General features: G+C 44.9%; 1 protein-coding gene across 1 annotated transcript in view; it reads left to right on the top strand.

Annotated features, from left to right (window-relative positions):
• LOC135898755 (salivary peroxidase/catechol oxidase-like) overlaps positions 1-17,508 on the top strand; it is a 217,239-nt gene extending 199,731 nt beyond the window's left edge. The window contains exons 9-15 of the mRNA XM_065427888.1: positions 718-959; positions 3,734-3,866; positions 5,282-5,409; positions 7,214-7,416; positions 11,360-11,529; positions 12,223-12,331; positions 13,546-17,508. Of these exons, the coding sequence (XP_065283960.1) occupies positions 718-959; positions 3,734-3,866; positions 5,282-5,409; positions 7,214-7,416; positions 11,360-11,529; positions 12,223-12,331; positions 13,546-13,633 (1,073 nt within the window). The 3' untranslated portion in view covers positions 13,634-17,508. The remainder of the gene's footprint in view (positions 1-717; positions 960-3,733; positions 3,867-5,281; positions 5,410-7,213; positions 7,417-11,359; positions 11,530-12,222; positions 12,332-13,545) is intronic.
• Positions 17,509-20,267: the final 2,759 nt, after the last annotated feature.

Genomic DNA, 20,267 nt, shown 5'->3' with positions numbered 1-20,267 from the left:
CACATTTGCGTGGGCCTTGAACAATTTAAAGCACAGGGTTGCTTTTGTTTTTTTAACAGCACAGAAAAATCGCCTTGAGGGAGTACCATGGCGCACAAAGGGAAAAAAAACGGATTTCTGGTTCGCATTGTTCAGCCTATCTTTTGCAAGTAAATAAAAATACAACATATACTTTGTCCAAACTATTCGATGAACAACAGAAAAGTGGCGCTAGATATCCCAAACAAATTTTAATTGTGCTTTATCAACAGGGATTCAAATACGGGACAACAACGCTTACCTTAGCTACGTGTCGCGGCTATGTTTTGCAACCGGTATTTCGTGCTACACTAGCTCTCTGTTCGTGTGTATCTTACAGACTTCGATAAATCGTCCAAAGAAGTGAAGAGGTGTAGGAGACCAATCGCCCATTTTACGTCGCTCGTCCTCCACTACCCAGGGCCTGCCTATTACGATGAACAGTGGCTTGGCGAAGACAGGTTAAGACTCATGTCACGCTTTTCCGCGTAGTTCTCGTTCGCGTGTCTAAAATCACATTATAAAATTTCCAAGTTCTAAATTCTCATAGTGAACGTACTAGCATATCGCGCGCAAGTGCTCTAAGAGCAACGAATGCCGATTGGACTACATCGTAAGAGCCTAATATCCAGGTGTAATATAGTCGTCTCGTTCTCGTATCGAACTACGGGCTTTTTCTTTCTTTTTTTTTACGCGCAGGCGACGAGCGTGTGAACGAGCAGTTGTCACTGACGGTGATGCACACGCTGTGGCTGCGTGAGCACAACAAGATCGCCAAGGGTCTGCAGATGGTGAACCCACACTGGGACGACGAGACGCTCTTCCAAGAGACGCGGCATATCCTCATCGCCGAGGTCCAGCACCTCACGCTCACCGAGTGGCTGCCCAGTGTCCTGGGACCAGACGTGGTCAAGAAGTACGGACTCACGCCCGCGCAGCACGTAAGTCGGCTTCTCGCAATCGACGACGATGAGGAAGATGATAACGACTATAATAAGCATCATCTACGCTCCGTGCCCGCTAAGTGGAATACGCCAAGAATCTGGTGGCAGATAGCTCAGGAAAGGCAAATATATATATATATATATACAGTAAAAGCTCGTTAATTCGAACCGCAAGGGGAAGCCGCTTCAGTTCGAATTAACGAAAGTTCGAACTAACGAAAGTGAAGCACAGCAACAGTACACTGCGATTTGGAAGCAGTAGGGCATGTCAGAAACTTGGCGTGTCAGAAAGTGATGGCGTGTGCCGCGGGCACACGCCACCTTCAAGTCGAAACTCTGGTTCCGACTGTGCCACACCACCGATGTCCACCGAAACGAACGTTAGCCGAGGCCTAACATCATCACAATGAATCACGACGGCCGATACCTCCTAAGCTGAAAACAGAGGTGCACAACCGATGAAGACTGCCGAGGCAAAGGCGCTGAACATGTGAAGGTGGCGAAGGCCCTGATTCGTTGGTTCTTGATTGCAAGCGCAGCTGCGACGTACTTGATTAGCTGTGTTTTGGCGCTTGCCGTGCCACCTCCACACAACATTAGCAGCTGTACAAGATTTGCAAAGCCTCCGAGATTCGAAACGGGCAAGAAGTCTCGGAGGTTACGTAGAACGGAGAGGCGGCAGCCGCCGCTGCCTTCTGGCTGACCCTGTGTCGGTTAGATTTTTTCCGATTTTGCCTTCTCTCGCCATTCTCTCCGTTTCGGAGGCAATACAGCCTTGTGTGTAGGCAGTAAGCGCGTTTCTCTGGCCGTGTGCCAGGCGAGCGTAGTTCGAATTATCCGTGAGGGAACCTTCTCGCGTTCGAATTAACGGACTTTTTTATACATAGACTTCTGTGGAGCTTGGCCGGACCAAATCGTACAGTTCGAATTATCCATAAATTCGAATTATTGAAGTTCGAATTAACGAGCTTTCACTGTATATATATATATATATATATATATATATATATATATATATATATATATATATATATATATATATATATATATAGAGAGAGAGAGAGAGAGAGAGAGAGAGAGAGAGAGATAGGAAACTTGAAGAAAGAAGAATGCAATAGGAAAGACTCGAGAAACAAGAATCGTGCGCAACTGAGGAGTAGACTAAATGAAAAAAACAATATTATGTCAGAGAGCACTGTAAAAAAGGGAAGGGAATTTAGATAATCAGTTCATTTCAGTGATATGGACAGTCAACACAGAAGAGAGTAAAGTTAAAGATATTGAAATTAATACGATACTCACTTTGCTTCACTTAATATATCAGCTACGGTGCAAGGAACATCTTTGTGCAGGTACCAAATGATAGGACTACAGGAATACTTAATCTTAGTGCAATCTGACAAAGTGGAGCTTCGAAGGAGTAACTCTTTTCTCTTGATTGAATACCGTCAGCAGGATAAGAAGAAGCGGTTAGTTGATCCAATTTCATTATATGTATAGCATAGAAGGGACATCGTGAGGCCACCATTATGTTAGTAAACATGTAATGGAGGGATATGACAGTTTACCTTTTTTGTTGCTCGCACTTATGGCAAAGACGGCTTACACCCACCACTACATAGCGAGGTATATGCCTAAATATTGCGACTAAATCGAAATAATAATAATAATAATAATAATAATAATAATAATAATAATAATAATAATGTTACACAATTTAAGTAACAACATAACCGTGGAAATGTATGAATTAGCATGTTGTAAAAAGAAGGCGAAGATATATTGGTTGGAGTCTCTGCCCTCTTAAACAATATTACACCCGCATGCCCTTCGTGACTCGGTAGTACCGGGCTCGCAGCGTTAAAGAAAGGAAATCTGGACAAGATAGATGACGATTATCGTTGTATGGCCGTATCTTGCCATACAACGATAATCGTCATCTATCTTGTCCAGATTTCCTTTCTTTAACGCTGCGAGCCCGGTACTACCGAGTCACGAAGGGCATGCGCGTTATCAGCATGACGGAGCGTTCTCGACAGGAAAGTAGCGAGCGCAGCGTTTTCAAGAAAGGAAACGCAAGCAAGACAGATGACGATAATCGTTGTGTGGCAAGATACGGCCCACAGGGTGTACATTTGTTTAAAAGTGTGGCAGCACGTTAGCACGACATCAGCAGCAAAATTTAGAGCTGCGCTACAACCGATTCCAAAAAAGAGTTGCCCACATCAGGAAAAGCAACCTCACTTTATCTGACAACACAAACATCTTTTCTTCAATTTTTTCCTTACGCTCGTGACTCATTTAAACTTCATAGGAACGTCCTTTCTGGACGACCCTCGCAAAATAAGAAAGAGATAATAAGGCGGGAAAAAGTGTACTGCCAGCAGTCGAAGCCGAACCCACAGCCTCCGCATGACAGGTGCCACACGTTGTACCTTCGTCCATTTTCCTAAATGTTTCAGCGTGTGCTAAAGTGATAAATACGCTTTACGTGCCCAAGCAAAGACGGTCCATAGAGTAAGATGGAACGATGCAGTCTTGTCTTGGAGGTGTCCAGAGAGAGAGAAAGGCAAGGGAAAGACAGGGAAGTTAACCAGAGATTATCTGCGGTTGGCTACCCTGTAAAAGGGGTTTCTAGAAAATAAAAACGGCAATGTTCTGACGTGCAGAGCGTTTTGTTGAACAAATTTTGCGGAATGCTGCGCGTCCTACTTGTTTACAGCGAGTCACCTTGAAGCGAGTTTCTAATAACCATGCGATGATCTGCGCAGGGTTACTACGATGGTTACAGTCCCAAGGTGAACGCTGGAATCAGGCAAGCCTTCCAGGCGGCTGCATTCCGTTTCGGTCACAGTTTGCTGCCTGACATCACCGAGAGGTACAACAAGTTCCACGAAAAGCTCGGTGAGGTTTCTTTATCCTGTTCTTTATTTATTTTTTTTTTGAAGCACACGGTAGAGCCAGTATTACGCTGTGATGCGTAACGCCAGTTTCAGGTCCCAGGAGCAATACAAAGACATGAAGACTACTTGAATAGACTAAGCGAAAAATCCCAATTTAATATAAATCATACAAGCGAAGATAGCTAATATTTTAGTACATGTCTCGTGGCTACGCCATTGAGGGTGCGGTTACAACGAGAACAATGGAATGAGAAGATCGATGGTGCCATTTCTTCTGCTTTGTTATGTGATACTATACTGTCGGGCATCTATTCAAAGAGGCCGACATTACTAGCACGAGCAATTGAAACACATATTCAAGTATTTAACAAACATTCACTAATGAAATTCATAATCAGTTGCGTTACGGCTCATAGTTCAATTTACGAATTGTAGCCGGTGAGTTTGCATGAAGTAACCACCGGAAATTAATTTCCAGGACGACACCAGTTTCGAGACATAATTTCCTAAAGTATGGGACAAAATATTTATGCGTTCCAGTTACCTTCATTCTTCAATACGTAAAAGATGGTCTTGCATAAAAAAAAAGTAAATGAAACAACAGTACATTTTTACGGCGAGTTCGATGGCGCATGTCTCCAAACTGTCCTTCTGAAAATTCATTCTAAGTGGGTTCGCCTTGCAAACTCACCAGTTACAACTAGTAAATTGCAATATGTGCCATAAAGTAATTAATTGTGAAGTTAATTAGTAAGTTTATATAATTAGTTGAATACGTTTTTCAATTTATCGTGCATGTTATGTCCGCCTCTCTGAACAATTCAGCTTAAGGGCCAAAATTCTGTCACCTGCGACAGGGGATGCATAACAATTCTGGAAAAGTTAAAAATGATCACTCCGTACGGTGCAACTGACGGCTCCGGACCACCATCAATTGCAGTCCGCTCCTCGAAGAGGCAGAAAGTGTGTCGAACGAGCTCCAGAACAACACTATGCAATGTGGTGAACGCGGTTTAAATCACGGAAACGGAACCTCAGATACGTGCGACGTAATGCTCACGTATTTCTCTCGCATTTACCGCTACGTTGTATACCAATGATTTTTTTTCTTTTGTTTTTAGTATGGAGGAGGAGGAAGGGGATAAATCAGATGCCACAGAGTTATTGCACGTGCCTTGCACTGATTGTTTCTGGTACACTTTCAACTTGCAATTTAGATAACTAAGCATTCTCTTTTGACTGAGCAGAGCGGTGACGGCCCCCCGATATACTTGGCTTGGATGTATATCACATGAAAAGCCGATAGCGGCCGTGTGCTGGCTAACTTGTTGCGTCGTTACAATACCGTTAAGCAACGAAGCGCGCAATGTGCACACCTTTATTTTTTATCTTTCGTATTATTATTATCTTTAACAGAGGCCATTCGTCTGTCTAAGCTGCTGCGTCAGCCCTACGACCTGTACAAGCCCGGCGTCGTCGACTCCTTCGCTCTTGGTCTTGTCGACCAGCAGTCTAATAGAATGGACCCCGAGATCACGACTGAGGTACGTTTGGCTCAAGGTCGACCAGCTTCAGATAATTATATAAACAACAACACTCGAGGGACCTGAAGAATGCGTGAATGATGTAAAAATGAGGCCTGCTGTCTCGCTCTGGCGACTACCTCGTGCCTACGCTTTCTGCTTCTTAAATGTCCATTCCTATCCATCGCTAAACATGTTACAGCTGGCTTCATACCCATGTTACATGTTCGGCCCATAGCCATCGCTAAATGCTGCACCACGATGAGGGTAGCTATAGGTTACTTTCAGATCAGTTTCCACAAATATCTAAGGTATTTATTGAGGCGAGTTAGCTTATACGTTCACACCATCCGTCGTCTGGCTAGCCATACATATGTGAAGCTTACCATTTTACTACCTTTTTCGTTGATGATATTTTGTTACGGCACATTTAATTAGAATTTCAATGCTGCCCTTCTACATCGCAGATGAAGCGTGTCACAGTACCTGCGCTTACTCCAATAAAACGTCAGGACTTCCATCAGGGAAGTATTCGCGTCCCGGATGTTTCGAAATGTATAGCCTAGCACGACTGCACGCGGGAAGACACACAGTTGTAATAGCGTGATTCAGCAAAACAATGCAGAAAAATGTGTTGTAATTAACGCTTCGTCGCAAGTAGAGGCCGTCGAGCCAGCTATTTCGCACTACACATTCGAACCTCGTTCAGCGAAGCGACATCGCGATAAAAGAGTTTAGTGATATAGTATCTGATATTCGCAATGACAACAGACTCAATGCGTCGCGAACCGCATAGGCTATGCCGAGTATGTTCATGCGCGATCAGGATTCTGTTCTTTACAGTTATCTGCATATGAAACAGTCGCAGCGCGGTGGAGCAAGCCTTCGTAGGCATAACGTTCTTGTTTCCACAAGTCACGCAGCTGTCTGCCACGCGCGAGCACAATCTTGCCACACTCTGAGCGATGACGCGTAGAATCTATACGCTTCGTTAATTCAGCGCAACACCCTCGCAGGTAAAGCACTAAAGAACAATCTTTATAGTTAGTTCGTTACATCATTACTCGATGACTAGCTGCAAATTGCAACGCAGTATTATTAAAGCACCGCCAACGGTAAAGCCGTCAATATATTTTTTTGTTTATTTGCTACGACGAAAGCTCGGTGGAGCAACCCAGCAAACATGGCGGGTGAGTAGCAGCGAACATCGGTCGGTAGTCGCGGTTGTGCCACTGCACGCCAGGAAGCTCGCCCAGGCCACTGATATTGCACTTGAGCTGCTAACGTTAGCTACAGATGGGCCACAATAAACGACAGCTTTCGCTATACATATATATATATATGCGTGTGTGTGTGTGTGTGTGCGTGTGCGTGTGCGTGCGTGCGTGTGTGTGTGTGTGTGTGTGTGTGTGTGTTTATCTTCCTTCTGCGGGGGGGGGGGGCGGCGGGCGGGGCTATTAGAACGCCATCGAAAGCTATAGACTACTTACGATGCTGACCGGAGCTCGGCTTCAAAATGAAAATGCGTCTGCATGGATTAACAGAAATAACTCTTCAATGTTTCTACAATCATCACTTCTACTGATGGCCTAACGAACATGTCATACATTGTTAAAGATATATAACTAATGCTTCTGTCACATAAACACTTAACTCATCGCAACTACTTTGCCGTACCGGAGGCGCTTCCATTTTTTTCGTACCGAAGTTGACCCTACCTAATATGTCAGTGTCCGTCATAATGAGACGCAAAAGCGTTTCGTCGCGAGCCTAAAATACCTGATCTTCTCATTCCGTTGCTCCCCATGGTCGCTCCGCGGCGCAGGTGACCAACCACTTGTTCGAGGTGCCCGGTGACGGCTTCGGCATGGACTTGGTCTCACTGAACATTCAGCGAGGTCGTGAGACTGGAATTCCTGGCTACAACGACTTCAGAGAGTACTGTGGCCTGCCCAGGGCCAGGGACTTCTCGGACCTTATCGGATACCTGCCCAACAAGACCATCCACCGATACGCGCAGATCTACAAGTACGCAATTTTGTTCTCGCTTCGCTCCGCGCTTGCGCTGAATGAAGAGCTCCCCCAGCGGGGTAACTGGAAAACATTTCAAATACCGCCAGCAGCGCAACCAGAATTCGCGCGTCGTGCATATCGTGCACAAACTTGCGAACGGCGCAAGGTGCGATTCGAGTAAAGATCCCATGGAACACGTGAGATGAGCGTCAGAGCAAATTTTAAAGGGACACTAAAGGCAAATACCAAGTGGACGTGGACTGCTTACATACCGTCCCGCAAACCTCGCAACGCTTGTTTCGTGCCAAGAAAATACTTCGTTTACGACGAAATTGCATCCGAAGGGTTCGAATGACTTTTTCGAAATTCAAATCTCCCGCCACCCAACCGGGGGAGTGGTGACGTTGCATACGCCGTCACTACCCTTTGCTGCCGTCGGTGAGTAAAACGGCGCCCGACAGACGGCGGTTCCGAGCCAAGACAGAGCGGTGGATTCGCCGCTAGCTGCTTTTTGGTCAAGTGGCGTAGACCGTTCGAGCATCCCGCGGCGTCACATGGAAGCTGAATTCTCCGCTACCTGCAGTTTTTGCGAGTTTCGCGAGCCAGCAGAACCAGCGCAGCACAAGGCGATAACGAAACTACTGAAACGCGAAAGCGTGGGCGGCGCGGATTCGAGTGAAAACGAAACCTTTCGACCGTCCGCGCCGTTTTCAAGGGTTCTCAATGAGTTCTCTTTTCTAAAACTCAAATAGAGCTGGACAAGCAGCATTTTATATCGTCTTATAATGCAATACAAGGATCTTTTTTTTTTTGCAACGAGTGGTTGAGTACTAGTGACAGAATTTAACTAAGGAGTGCTTTCGTCATCGGGCAAGTACTTGAATGTAACGGTGGAGTCTCTAATCATGCCCTGCATTAAACTTAATTTCTCAATTATTAAGGCTCTGTTCGCGACAATATTGGTGCCTTAGAGATTCTCGGGCACTAATCTATCACTTTAGCTTGACTTAATATCTGTATTTAGTGTCCATTCAATGAGCGAATACAAGAACATAAGGCATACACGAAGACTCTGGAGAAAAGAACAGCGGCAGGATTGAGAACGGATTCGAACCGTTGCCCTGCGGGTACGGAACAAGATGCGTATTTACAAAAACGTACTTACCCTAAAGCTTTTCATAAGAGCATATGTCAACCAATGGTGATGACGAAAATGTTAGCGAGAACGGCTGGCCAACGGCAGACAGCACATACAAACGAAAAGTTTTCTTTTTAACTTGACCCCAGGTCCTTACGGGCCTTAAATAAAGCGAAATTCCACAGACTGGCTTCCTCACATGCCAAAGTCACCGTTAAGAACATAGCAAACGTTGCTCTTCAAGCAATGCTGCAGCTGTCCCGTTCAGGGAGCTGGCAAAGCAGAATGTCGAGAACGGTGACAGAGTAAAGCCTTTCAATTAACAGCGGCATCAGCATGAGCGGCCATACCTCTCCGTTTCTATAGCGTGGCGTCTGCCATATTCGTTAAAGGGACACTAAAGCGAAACAATAAATCAGTTTAGACTAATGAAGCATTGTTTCAGAACACTGCAGCCAGTCATTTAAAAAAAAATAGTTCGATTATTAGATGAGAAAATGAAGGTCCAAGTATCAGTATTTGAATTTCGCGCCGGAACCCCAGCGCCGGTACGTAAGCGTGACGTCAGGGATACCAAAGTATGTTTTCGCATTTGGGCCACGTTGGCTGAGTAAAAGTTCCCTAAACTTGCCATGTTTATTATTTGGTTCCTTTAGAACACAATGTAGTCAATCTGTATCGCTATATATAATTAGTAGGCCCTACAAGATGCCATAAAAACTCATGACGTCGCAGCCACCAGGTGCGGGAACTTAAGTAGGCGTCGCCACCCGTATTTCGCTCTTGCGCTTTTTCTGGCTTACCAAACGTGTTATCGTTGTAAGAGTGGTGTTTTTGTTGTTGTAGAAAGGTAATTTACTGATGCAGAAGAAATCATTTTTCACTTTAGTGTCCCTTTAAGCCTGACTGTCAGCGAGGAAAAACAACACTTAGCTCTCCATTATGCCTCTCTTGGAGGTTTTGATACCAGAGCTGGCGATTGTGACACCGTAGCGACTTGTAGCGACTTGTAAACACGCCGTACAGAAAAGACCTGGCTTAACGTTAAAGGGAATAGAGACTTCAAAAGGCAAGCATTTAAGTGGGCGTCGATGCTACAACAAATTTCTTTTCGTTTTTCTTTCTTTCCTTTTTTTCTTTCGCTGATGCAAACTGCTCGTACCGTTATTTCCGTCTTAGACACGCATTTATAAACCCTTCACCACTCGACACTGCACTTCAGTCAATGTTAAGTAGAAGGTAGCACTGCTCCTCGACAAAAGTGACGACTGCGCTTCACTAAGCTTCTCACAAGTTTGCTAACTAGAGTCGCCAATACACCCAGTGGCGTCGAGTAAGAGCTTAACTTGCGCTGATCAAAGCCATTATTTCGTCGCTTAAGTATCACTTTTGTTCTCAGTTGCAGCACCTCGAGTTCTATCTGTTCTTAGAAAACTGCACGCTTTAAACAACACGCAGTGCTCGAGTTATTCGCTGAGTTTATATAGCTTTAAGACAGCGATAGGAGAGGCGTGGGCATCAAAACAATAATGATCCCGTCCCTTTGTTCTTCTCGAACATACGCCAGTGGCCTTGCTATAAATCATATACGGGCATGAAAGTACAAAAAAAAGGAAAAGAAAGAGAAATCAGCGCGCACTGAATTTGCTAGCTCATTACCTCCCAAGTTCATCTGTTGTCAGCTGTCGCAAACGCGTGGGACTCCGCTCGCATTCGGGTCACCTCGAGAAATGCGCCCAGGTACCGCTGCGCGTGAGGTTAATTACGGTCGCCCACGATTTCACCGCTGCCAAAACGCACGCCATCGCAATTCGTAGACACGAACACACATGCCCACACGCTCACGCACGCACGCACGCACGCACGCACCGTTATACGACTGTGTGTTTAACGCGCACTATAGGGAGCCCATCATAACTGATCATTTGTCTTGGCCCCGTTCCCATTCTCCGCTCTCTTTCTTCTTCCAAGCGTCGTAGGCGCGATTATGTGAATTCCTACCTTTGTCAGATCAAGGCAAAACATTAGAAAAAAAAAGGCGATTACCCTTGCAGCTTACCGTGAATTCCTGTGGGCCATTGATTCACCTCTAGTATGATACTTAACACCACGCTCTGATGACCTATATAGTTGAGTTTAAAAAAAAAAATGTGTAGAACTTATTTGTTGGTATCGGTGCGCCAACAATGAGTGAAGACGAAATACTGCTATACAACTCCCTTTTCTATCCCCTCCTTCCTAAACAGTAAGCAGGCTTTGTGCCCCTCTCGGTGATAGATTCGAGCCTATTCCTTCCATATTTTCCTCTCTGTGCATCGTATGTGTCTTTTCATATAAAATAATAATAATAATAATAATAATAATAATAATAATAATAATAATAATAATAATAATAATAATAATAATAATAATAATAATAATAATAATAATAATAATAATAATAAAATTAATAATAATAATAATAATAAATAAGTACGACTATCAAGCTCAGTGCAGACAGCACGCACCTAGGCAGATACACTGAAAGGCAGAGTTAACCGCGCGAAATTAACGCCGATTTACGAGCTTGCTGCCAATAACTCGTAGTATAGCATTACTCTGTGCTTCTATTTATTTATGTCCTATATTGCTACGCCAAAGTCAATGTTCATTCAAATCGAACCATTACGAGAATGGCGAAATGTCGATTGTTCTGTGGTCGTATTTGGGCGGGCAGCATAACGTTCACCGCTACATCATATATACATTTAACGTGCTCAGAAAGCGTGAAGGAGCAGCCAGTGAGTGACATGCGTTTGAAACTATGCTGCGACTCTGCAGGCACGTGGATGACATCGACCTGTGGAGTGCGGGCGTGTCCGAGTTTGGACTGCCGGGCGCTGTGACGGGACCCGTGTTCGCCTGCCTCATCGGCGAGCAGTTCGCCAACATAAGGCGCGGCGACCGCTTCTGGTACGAGAACGCCGGATGGCCGTCATCCTTCACGTTAGGTGAGTGCGCGACTGTGCCACGCAGAGCCCCTTGCACTCCAGGGAGAGGGGGAGGCTTTGTTCTTTTGGAGAAATGAAGAAAAGTAATATTTTGGTACGTTGTGGTTACTATGGGCAAACTAATTGCATCTGTGAATGGCCTGGAACTTAATCGTCCTGAAAGGTCAGGAGCTGATGAAGCCGGACGCTCGAAACAATAGTTGTGCGAGTAAAAGCGCAAGAAGAACATACTGACAAGTCGAGCGCAGGATGCCACCCCTCGGGGACGCTCTAGTTGGGCTATAAGTGCGGACAGACCAAATATCCGGACAACATGTCCCCTCCTGGCAGATAAGCAGGTGGGGGGAGAGAGAGAGAGAAGGAAAGACCGGGAAGTGAACTAGACTTTGTTCAATTTGCTAGTCTGCACTTTGGAAGTGTGTGGGGAAGTAAAACAGAGTGAGAAGACATGAATCTATAGATCAATCCCACGCACAGGAAGGCGCAGCGTTTCTAGAATAGGGAACTCGAGTCGGCTGCTTTCAGGGATCGAAAAAGACTATGTGTGCCTTTCTGAACTGATGAGCAGAGATGCCATGGTGGGTGGACCTATCAGCTTCGGTAGAAGGCCGATTGTCTAGTTTCCCACCAAGTGCAAACAGGCTGAGCCAGCTGTAAAGTTTGATGCTGACGTGTTACAAATGTTCCTTGCAGAACAACTGGGGGAGATCCGGAAGATGCGGCTGGCCCGGTTCATTTGCGACAACGCCGACGACATGTTCGACGTTCAGTTTAGCGCGCTGCTCAAGGTGCATCCCGTGAAGTAAGTACACTTTATCTCTCGTTCACATATCTAACATGAAAATTACGCACCCGCAGGGATAATGACACTTAAACGCCAGAGAATGAAGTTGTCTAACTCTTAATATTGTAAACATCAGCCACGGACAAGAAACACTACAGGTTGACAGACTGAAACTCTCAACAAGAACTACCATTAACACGCTCAGCTGTCCATCAACAACGCGGTAACGAATTCACAATCGAATGGCAACTTCTACCACATGAACTATTTGTTGACCCGCCTTGACTGACCATCAAAGAGAATTTTTGAATTTCATAAATCTTCCACGATGAGATAGCGGTTCTGTTGCAACTCGAATTCTGCTGCATGTAAAGTTAACTTTGATCTGGGTCTGTTGACTGGTTCCCGAAAGCACTGAAGCTCGAAAAGAATACAGACAGAACAGCGCAACGAATCATGCGACTGATCCTGACGTACAAGCGTTTTATTGACTGCACTGAGTTGTAAGAACACTCTCGCCTGTGATGCAGTCGTTTCCGTCAAGTGAACTCGAGTTGCCGTGCGCTGCTCCATGCTGTGGCGGCCGCGTTTCTACGGAGGCTACATGATAAAGCACTAATATTGAGATTTTTGCACAGGCTTAACTAATTAACCGAAATAAATCTGTAGCCTTCGTGCAGGTGTGCCGCGACAAACGGCGTCCCTAGCATTGCAGCTGTAGCCTTGGAATGAACGAACATATGAATGAATTAATCAACAAATGAACAAATCTTTTTCATTATGATCTTCTCTACCGTATTTGGAATGGACGCGTAGGGAAAGGCCATAGCTTAAATAAAAAAAAACAGTAAAAATCATCAAAATTGCGCGATTGAAGGGCAGCATTGGTGTTGTGCTGGCGCTCCGCCTTGCAGTAAACAGATGAGAACTGTGGCTAATTACACGCAATTAGTGTTTGCTCAACACATATTACATCATGACTAAATTGATAGCGCGAACTACTGGGACAAAAGCTAAGGCACAAGAAAGAAAGGCAGGACGCGGCGCTTTTCTTGTGCCTTAGCTTGTGTTCCAGTAGCTCGCGCTCAGAATTTAGCCACGCTCCCATACCAACTCACCCCATTTTTAACTTTTGAACATATTATAGACTATACTGAGCCGGGGGCATATGCAGCTTACGAATGATGACTTAAACTTGTTTCCCCCTTTTTTTCTGTCTTCCCTAATTCCAGCAACCCGAGGATCAGCTGCGCCCAAACCGACGTCCTGCCAAAGATGGACTTCAGCAAGTGGAAAGACATGTCGTACCTAAAGAAATAACCACTGACACCTTAACACAATACCACGTTTTTTTTTTTTACCGAGGGCAAACTGCGCGAGAAAAGTACAGCGGGATAATCTATTGTCGCATCCTCTGCCGCACAAGGAAGCAAAGAGAACGAGGAGAACACTGCCAGACACGACTTGCAGCGGTAGTCAGCCAATGTAAGGCGCTCGGGCAAGTCACTGTCGCCGTGATGCTCTGCGTTATCACGCGTTATCATGCACCAAGTCGGCATCAGCGGCCATTACATGTTTAGTGCCTATCATGTGCGCTGCACAGCGACCCACTTTGCAGAAGCATCAGCAGTGTTCTAATGCGACAATGTAACGGGTAACACCAATGTTGGTTTCCTCAGAACGTCGCCGAGCAAAGCATTGCAATTCTTCGCGAAGCCAGAGGATGCGACATCTCGCAGCTTAGCGGTGCTCTGTACTTTTTAAGGAGGCTTGGATTCAGAGCGTCAAGCATTTTCTTTTTTTTTTTTTGAGGATGTACAGAGGTAACGACAGAGTGCGCTCTGTAATATGACTCGAACTCTGCTGCGCTGCACGAAGTTAACGAGAAACACTATGCTAGACATTGCACTCGTGGCGCAAGTTTGCAGGGAGTCATGAAGCTGTATTAGCGGAAGCAGTGTACTTAATGCATCATCTTTTAAAAGACGCGCAGCTTGTATCTTTTAATAACGTTTTCTTTAGTGCCATAGCGTTTTTAAAACAGAGTGGAGCATTCCTCGAGAAATGCGTACACGCTACGATAACCATTTCCTGCCGCCAGTATTGCTTTCGCACTAATCGCACTTTCTATGAGTAACGCGATACAAGTATATACGATTATTGGTATTTCTGAATGCTTCAAAAACGCAGCTAAATCATTATACTTCGTTTTTTTTCTTTTTCTTTGTGGCTCGTGAATTTAACTTCGCGCGAGTTCCGGACAGGCGGCAAGTGTGCGTAGTATACTCGTAAAGCAAAACAGAATTTTGTGTTTTTTTAATATGGCTAGTTTCGCATAAATGCACATGCAAGATTCGCACGAGAATTAACGGAGCAACCATACGCTTTCATCTAGACACGGTGAAATGTAGCACAGCTAATTGAAACGCCCGGTTGTAAAACGTCCAGTCAGGTTGCTCCGAGCTACACGACGCGCATTATCGCGGAGTGTTCGCATGCACGCTCAGCTTGCCAAGAACGAATGTCGTCGGTTCAGGAAACAAAGCCCCAGTTTCCTAAAAACATTCGATTAAAGCGGACATAATGATACGCAGCCTCGTTGTATTAACAGCGAAGTCACACTGAGCAATCGGAAATTTTAGCAAAGCTACTGCTTCGGCAAGACAAGGCGCGATACGTTAGCGCTGCGCTAACTAGTTAACAAGCGGTAACCTCAGCCTTAACATTCCACCCTTCTCTCTTCGAAATGCTCGCCTACATTCGCCGCCCGTGTATGGCGTACCGACACACAAATGGCCACCTACGGCCTTTCTTTTGTATATACGGTTCACGACTGCGCACATTCGGCGACGAGGACGATAGGGCAGCTCATACGTCATGGTTAAATCGGTCGACGCACGCTCGTGCGCATCCTATGCCCGCCTTCCGGCTAGATTACCACCTCACTCTTTAGCGAAATCGCGCCATAGTGCAGTTTTACCCGGTGAAAGAGACGACTACGCATGCGCAACCCGTACTGGTGGCGACCTGCGCGCACGCAGCCGTGCTGTCGGAGCTTCGCATATCCGGTAAGAGAGATGGGAGGCAGGTCCTGTCAAGAGTACCGGTGTTAGGGCCTACCGGTGCGCTGCACAGGCACAGTGTCATGGCACATGCGCACACGAGACGTAGTAGCCGACGTAAGCAAAGCGCAGTTATGGTACAGTTGTTCCGGGTATCGTAGCGTTGGCCCTAGCCTAGAACTTGCCACAGGCGAAGTCCGCCATTTTGCGCCCTCGGAGCCAGTCAGAAAAGCATCACTGCAGAATCCGCTGGTGGCGAATCGTCCAGAGCAAGGCCCCGGATTGTGAATGTCAGACTCCCGGAACTTCCCAGTTATACCACGCCGATTCGTGATTACGTTGCAACAAAGGCTAATAGCAGCCCGTGAAGTAGTACGCAGTTGCTGTCATTGTTCAAGAGCTTCACACAGCTGCATCCAATAACATCAAGACCATGGCGGAACTCTACAAGGGCAGGAAATGCGATTTGCAGTTACTCTGTAATGAAGTCTCTCGTTTTCAAGGGTACCTGGAGTAGACTTCTTCCTTTGTCCCATTTTGTTTTATTTAATTTGTCTTGTCTACCACTGCAGTTACTTTAGTAGTGGTCATACTGGATGAACACTTTTGAATAACAGCCTCAGTGGATTACCACACACATGCGATACGAAATACAGTCCCGTGTATGCATTTAAATCCTTCTTGCTAAGACAGCCACATCTGCAGGTGATGCCTAATCACTCTGAACTAGCTCTTAGGAATGACTCAGCCACTTAATGCTTGGTCATTAATGCTATCAGGCCAGCACAGCTTTTAGTTATAACTAGCACTTCTTGCAGAAAATATGGCAAAACAGATTTCGCTAGAAATAGAGATTCACCTGTGCCATAGCAGCTGAACGCATCGCAGCGTAGCGTGCACGTGAGATAAGATTTCTTGGGTCAATGGACAAGCAACAGTTCGACTCATTGGTGATTACAATAACTTAAGTTGTGTCTTATCGATTTCCAGAGCGGTTTGAGCAAGCTTCACAGAGCATGAGCTCACTAACTTAAATTTCATACAATGCACTCATGATGGCGCGAGGTTCCACTTTTACCTGGTATCAAGAAAAAGCAAAATGGACAAAGGTCGCAGAACCACACTCCATGACTCCCTTGGACACCATCCATCGAGCCCTCAACAACTACTTTGTTCAGATGCACTAACGTTCACTGCCTTTGAGCCAGAGACAGGAAGATCACAGAAAGAGGGCTGAACGCAAAGAGAGAACCAGTCTGTCGCTAGAGTAAGGCTGCAGTCTGAAGGTAGCCACTGCTGTGACATGGGAGTTAAAGAACAGCAACCGAACATAAGGAACCTGGCGTCATATTGTCCTCATCGGTGAGGACTGCCGACACTGCGAGAACCAATCGATTGCCAAGAAATTTGTTTCTTTTCTATCACTTTCCTTCTTTGTTTTAACGTTGCACATGTAGAACGCAAGTGTACAAGATTTTTCGTTCCCCTTCGGCAGCACTTGCCTTTGTAAATACTTCCCACTCTCCTCCCTCCCTCGTCTATGATATTTATACGCGACACCCCTTAGGAGGTCAACGGGCTTCATAGTGTACCAGTGACAGTAGAGGGCGCTATCGCAGTACAAGGCTGCGTTCAACGTCATGCTTTCTGGCGAAGAACGCACTTTCCAGTCTCAGCACGTTCAGCCCAATATACAATATGAGTATAAATTACTGAAATGCCTAAGAATGCCTCGTTTGAAAGAGTCCTTATTGGCACCATTCTCAAGATAACTTGCGAACTTTGTGTCCCACGAGGCGCATGAGCCATCATTTTATGGCTATCCTGCAGCTTCTTGGTAACTATTAAGAAGCTGTTTTAAATGCTACTGCAATATGAATCAGGGGAACATTGCAAAGCGTTGACAAGTACCAATGGCTGTGAGAAGTCCGTAGGCCAGAAGGGTCAAATGTGTTTTCTTTTTCTTCTCGTTTCTATATATACTTCTGACTTTTCCACACAGCAAAGATATTTGATGTGAGTGAGACAGCGAGCGAACGCTTGGAAATGACACACACACATTTTTTTATCTGTATGAGAAGTGTGCAACTTTTGTTAACTAACTTCTGAATAAAAAAAAATGTTGGTTTTTCATTAAGCCTTCTCTGTTACCTGTCTGCTTTACCGTGCACTGTGCAAATGACGTACGAAAACATAAGTCGCCAATTGCTTGCAGCAACTCCTCCAGTCAATAAATCTGCCACCCCGCCAATAGGCTTAACCCTTCGACAATAGCGTCATGACTTAACGAGAGTTTTCACTAAACCTCACTATAACAAATTTGTTATTTTATTTAAAGATAAATTAAATTGAGGGGTTCTACGTTGCAAAACCACAATATGATCATAAGACACGCCAAAGTGGGCGACTCCGTATTAATTCTGACCACCTGGGTTTCTTTAACTTGCAAACAATGCATGGTATACGCGCATTTTTGCATTTCCTCCCATCGAAGCGTGACCGCCGTGGCTGGGTTTGATCTCGTGCCCTCGGGTTTAGTAGCACAACGCCAAAGCCACTGTGCCACCACGGCGGGTAGTTGTCCGTTTGGCTAAAAACTTGCTCAGTAAAGGTTTCCACATTCCACCGGCATAAAACAACTCTCGTTACAGGCTCCAGTGCCTAATACGCCTGTAACGATTGCGATAAAAAAAAAAGATCAGCTGCAGTTTAATTGTATCCTAGAAGCACAACAAACAAGCGATATCACACAGGCGAATACCGGAGACTGCAAAGCTGCAGCGCGGACTAAGCTAGTGCTCGAGGCTACCATTGGATGAGGCAATGCGCATCATCACCAGCAGCCAATACTAAACCATTAAACCGGGCGTTGGCTGTGGCGTCCTGTTGTTGAGCGCGAGGTCGCGGGTGCGATTCCCAGCCACAGCATATGAATTTCGATGGGAAAAACATTCAGTATCACTCGTGTGTATATATATATATATATATATATATATATATATATATATATATATATATATATATATATATATATGGGTCATTCCATCTCAAGTGTACTCGGTGTTTTATCGACCATCTGCGATTCTGCTGAAAAAAATCATACTGGTTTACCTCAAAGTGCGAAGTAATTATTCAAGCGATTTTTCTTGAAAAAAAATTTTCTAATGCCCTGAGGACGCTTTGAAGGTTGCGCACACAAGTGAAACTATGCCAGGTAGAAAAATTTCTACAAAGTTATTGCTTTGACCTGTTACTGCGAATATTTTTTTAAATAGTCGCCAGACGGTGCTCTTTCGTGACTATTGTCGTTTATTACTTTTTGTTTTAATTTACATAATTTTTAGCCGTAAGGAAAAGTCGACAATTGCCCCTTTTTTAACATTTTTTATAAAAGAAAGTGACGTTTCCATGAGGAATATATTCAGAATAGGGGCTTGGTATGTGTGTATACTAGATGATAAAAATATTCGTATAAGAAATAAAGCCTAAACTTTTGCTTAATGTCATGGTAAATATGAAAAAAATTACGTTCTGACTCAATTTGTGGCTTCATTTTCACAATGTAGCGTTCCAAGTAAAAATATGGCATAGTTGGCATTGCATAGTATGCTTTGCTGTCTATCTATGTACAAAGATTCAAAAGATTAAATTTTGTTTTAAGCGAGAAAAAAATTTTTGAACTGCACAATCACAAGGTTGCGTGGAGCATCTCTTTGCTTCGCCTTCACTGCATAGCACGTCGGTCGGTGTTTCACTCTTGCTCGTATTACGTGCTTCTTCTTTTTCTTTTTGAAGACGAGGTCTTTTTTGGCGACTTCAGGTTGATTTGCGGTTCGTGGGGACTGAGTTTCTGGCCATTGTCATCTTGTAAGATTATATAATTGCAGGCCTTCTAGTGCACGTAGGACAAGAAATAGGCGTCTGAGTTAAGCTTGGAACGAAAAAGATTCATTTTTATATGCATCCGGCAACACAATGACGTTAAAATCACCCCTTGTCCTGGAGAGGAAATACATGAACTAGAGACATCGTATAGTTTAAACGTGCCATGAATTATTACGCAAATCCATGTACCTGAATTCTCAGATGCTGAAGACGCACCAAAACTGTCGTCCAGTCTGTCGACTTGATACATTTTCTTCACACCTCGATCATCGGAAAGAAACTGTAAACATGAACGCCGGTTTGCTTCTGTGACAGCTGTAGCTTTGCCTGGGATAAAGAGGAGCAGTAACAGACGACACACCTATCGTCTGTTCGTAATGCACGCTCCTCCCGTCGTCTTGACGTCGCTTTCCCAGCCTCGGTGGGTGGCATCGCGGGACGCGTTTACGATACGAATACGTGTTCCAACCACACATTTAAAGCCGCTTCGCAGACATTCTAGGTATCAAGCCGGCCAGTGGCCTTTTTCGTTGTTTTAGGTTTAGCAGAACGCCACAAATCGCCTGTTCGTTGAATAAAGCCACAGTTCTGGTTCCTGTTCTGGCGCGTTTTTAGTGACTGGTGGCATGTTGATCGAATTTATTGCGCCGTATTTTTTAAGAATTACGCGTTATAACTTCTCCGTATATAGTTGCACACTAACTTTCTGCATCTTTTGCGTTCCAAGCTTAACTCAGACGCCTATTTGTTGTCCTACGTGCACTAGAAGGCCTGCAAGTATCTAATCTTACAAGATGACAATGGCCAGAAACTCAGTCCCCACGAACCGCAAATCAACCTGAAGTCGCCAAAAAAGACCTTGTCTTCAAAAAGAAAAAGAAGAAGCACGTAATATGAGCGAGAGTGAAACACCGACCAACGTGCTATGCAGTGAAGGCGAAGCAAAGAGATGCTCCACGCAACCTTGTGATGGTGCAGTTCAAAAATTTTTTTCTCGCTTAAAACAA

This window comes from Dermacentor albipictus, chromosome 3 (genome assembly GCF_038994185.2).
Source record: "Dermacentor albipictus isolate Rhodes 1998 colony chromosome 3, USDA_Dalb.pri_finalv2, whole genome shotgun sequence".
Taxonomy (NCBI): domain Eukaryota; kingdom Metazoa; phylum Arthropoda; class Arachnida; order Ixodida; family Ixodidae; genus Dermacentor; species Dermacentor albipictus.
This window is presented reverse-complemented; position numbering and strand designations above follow the sequence as displayed.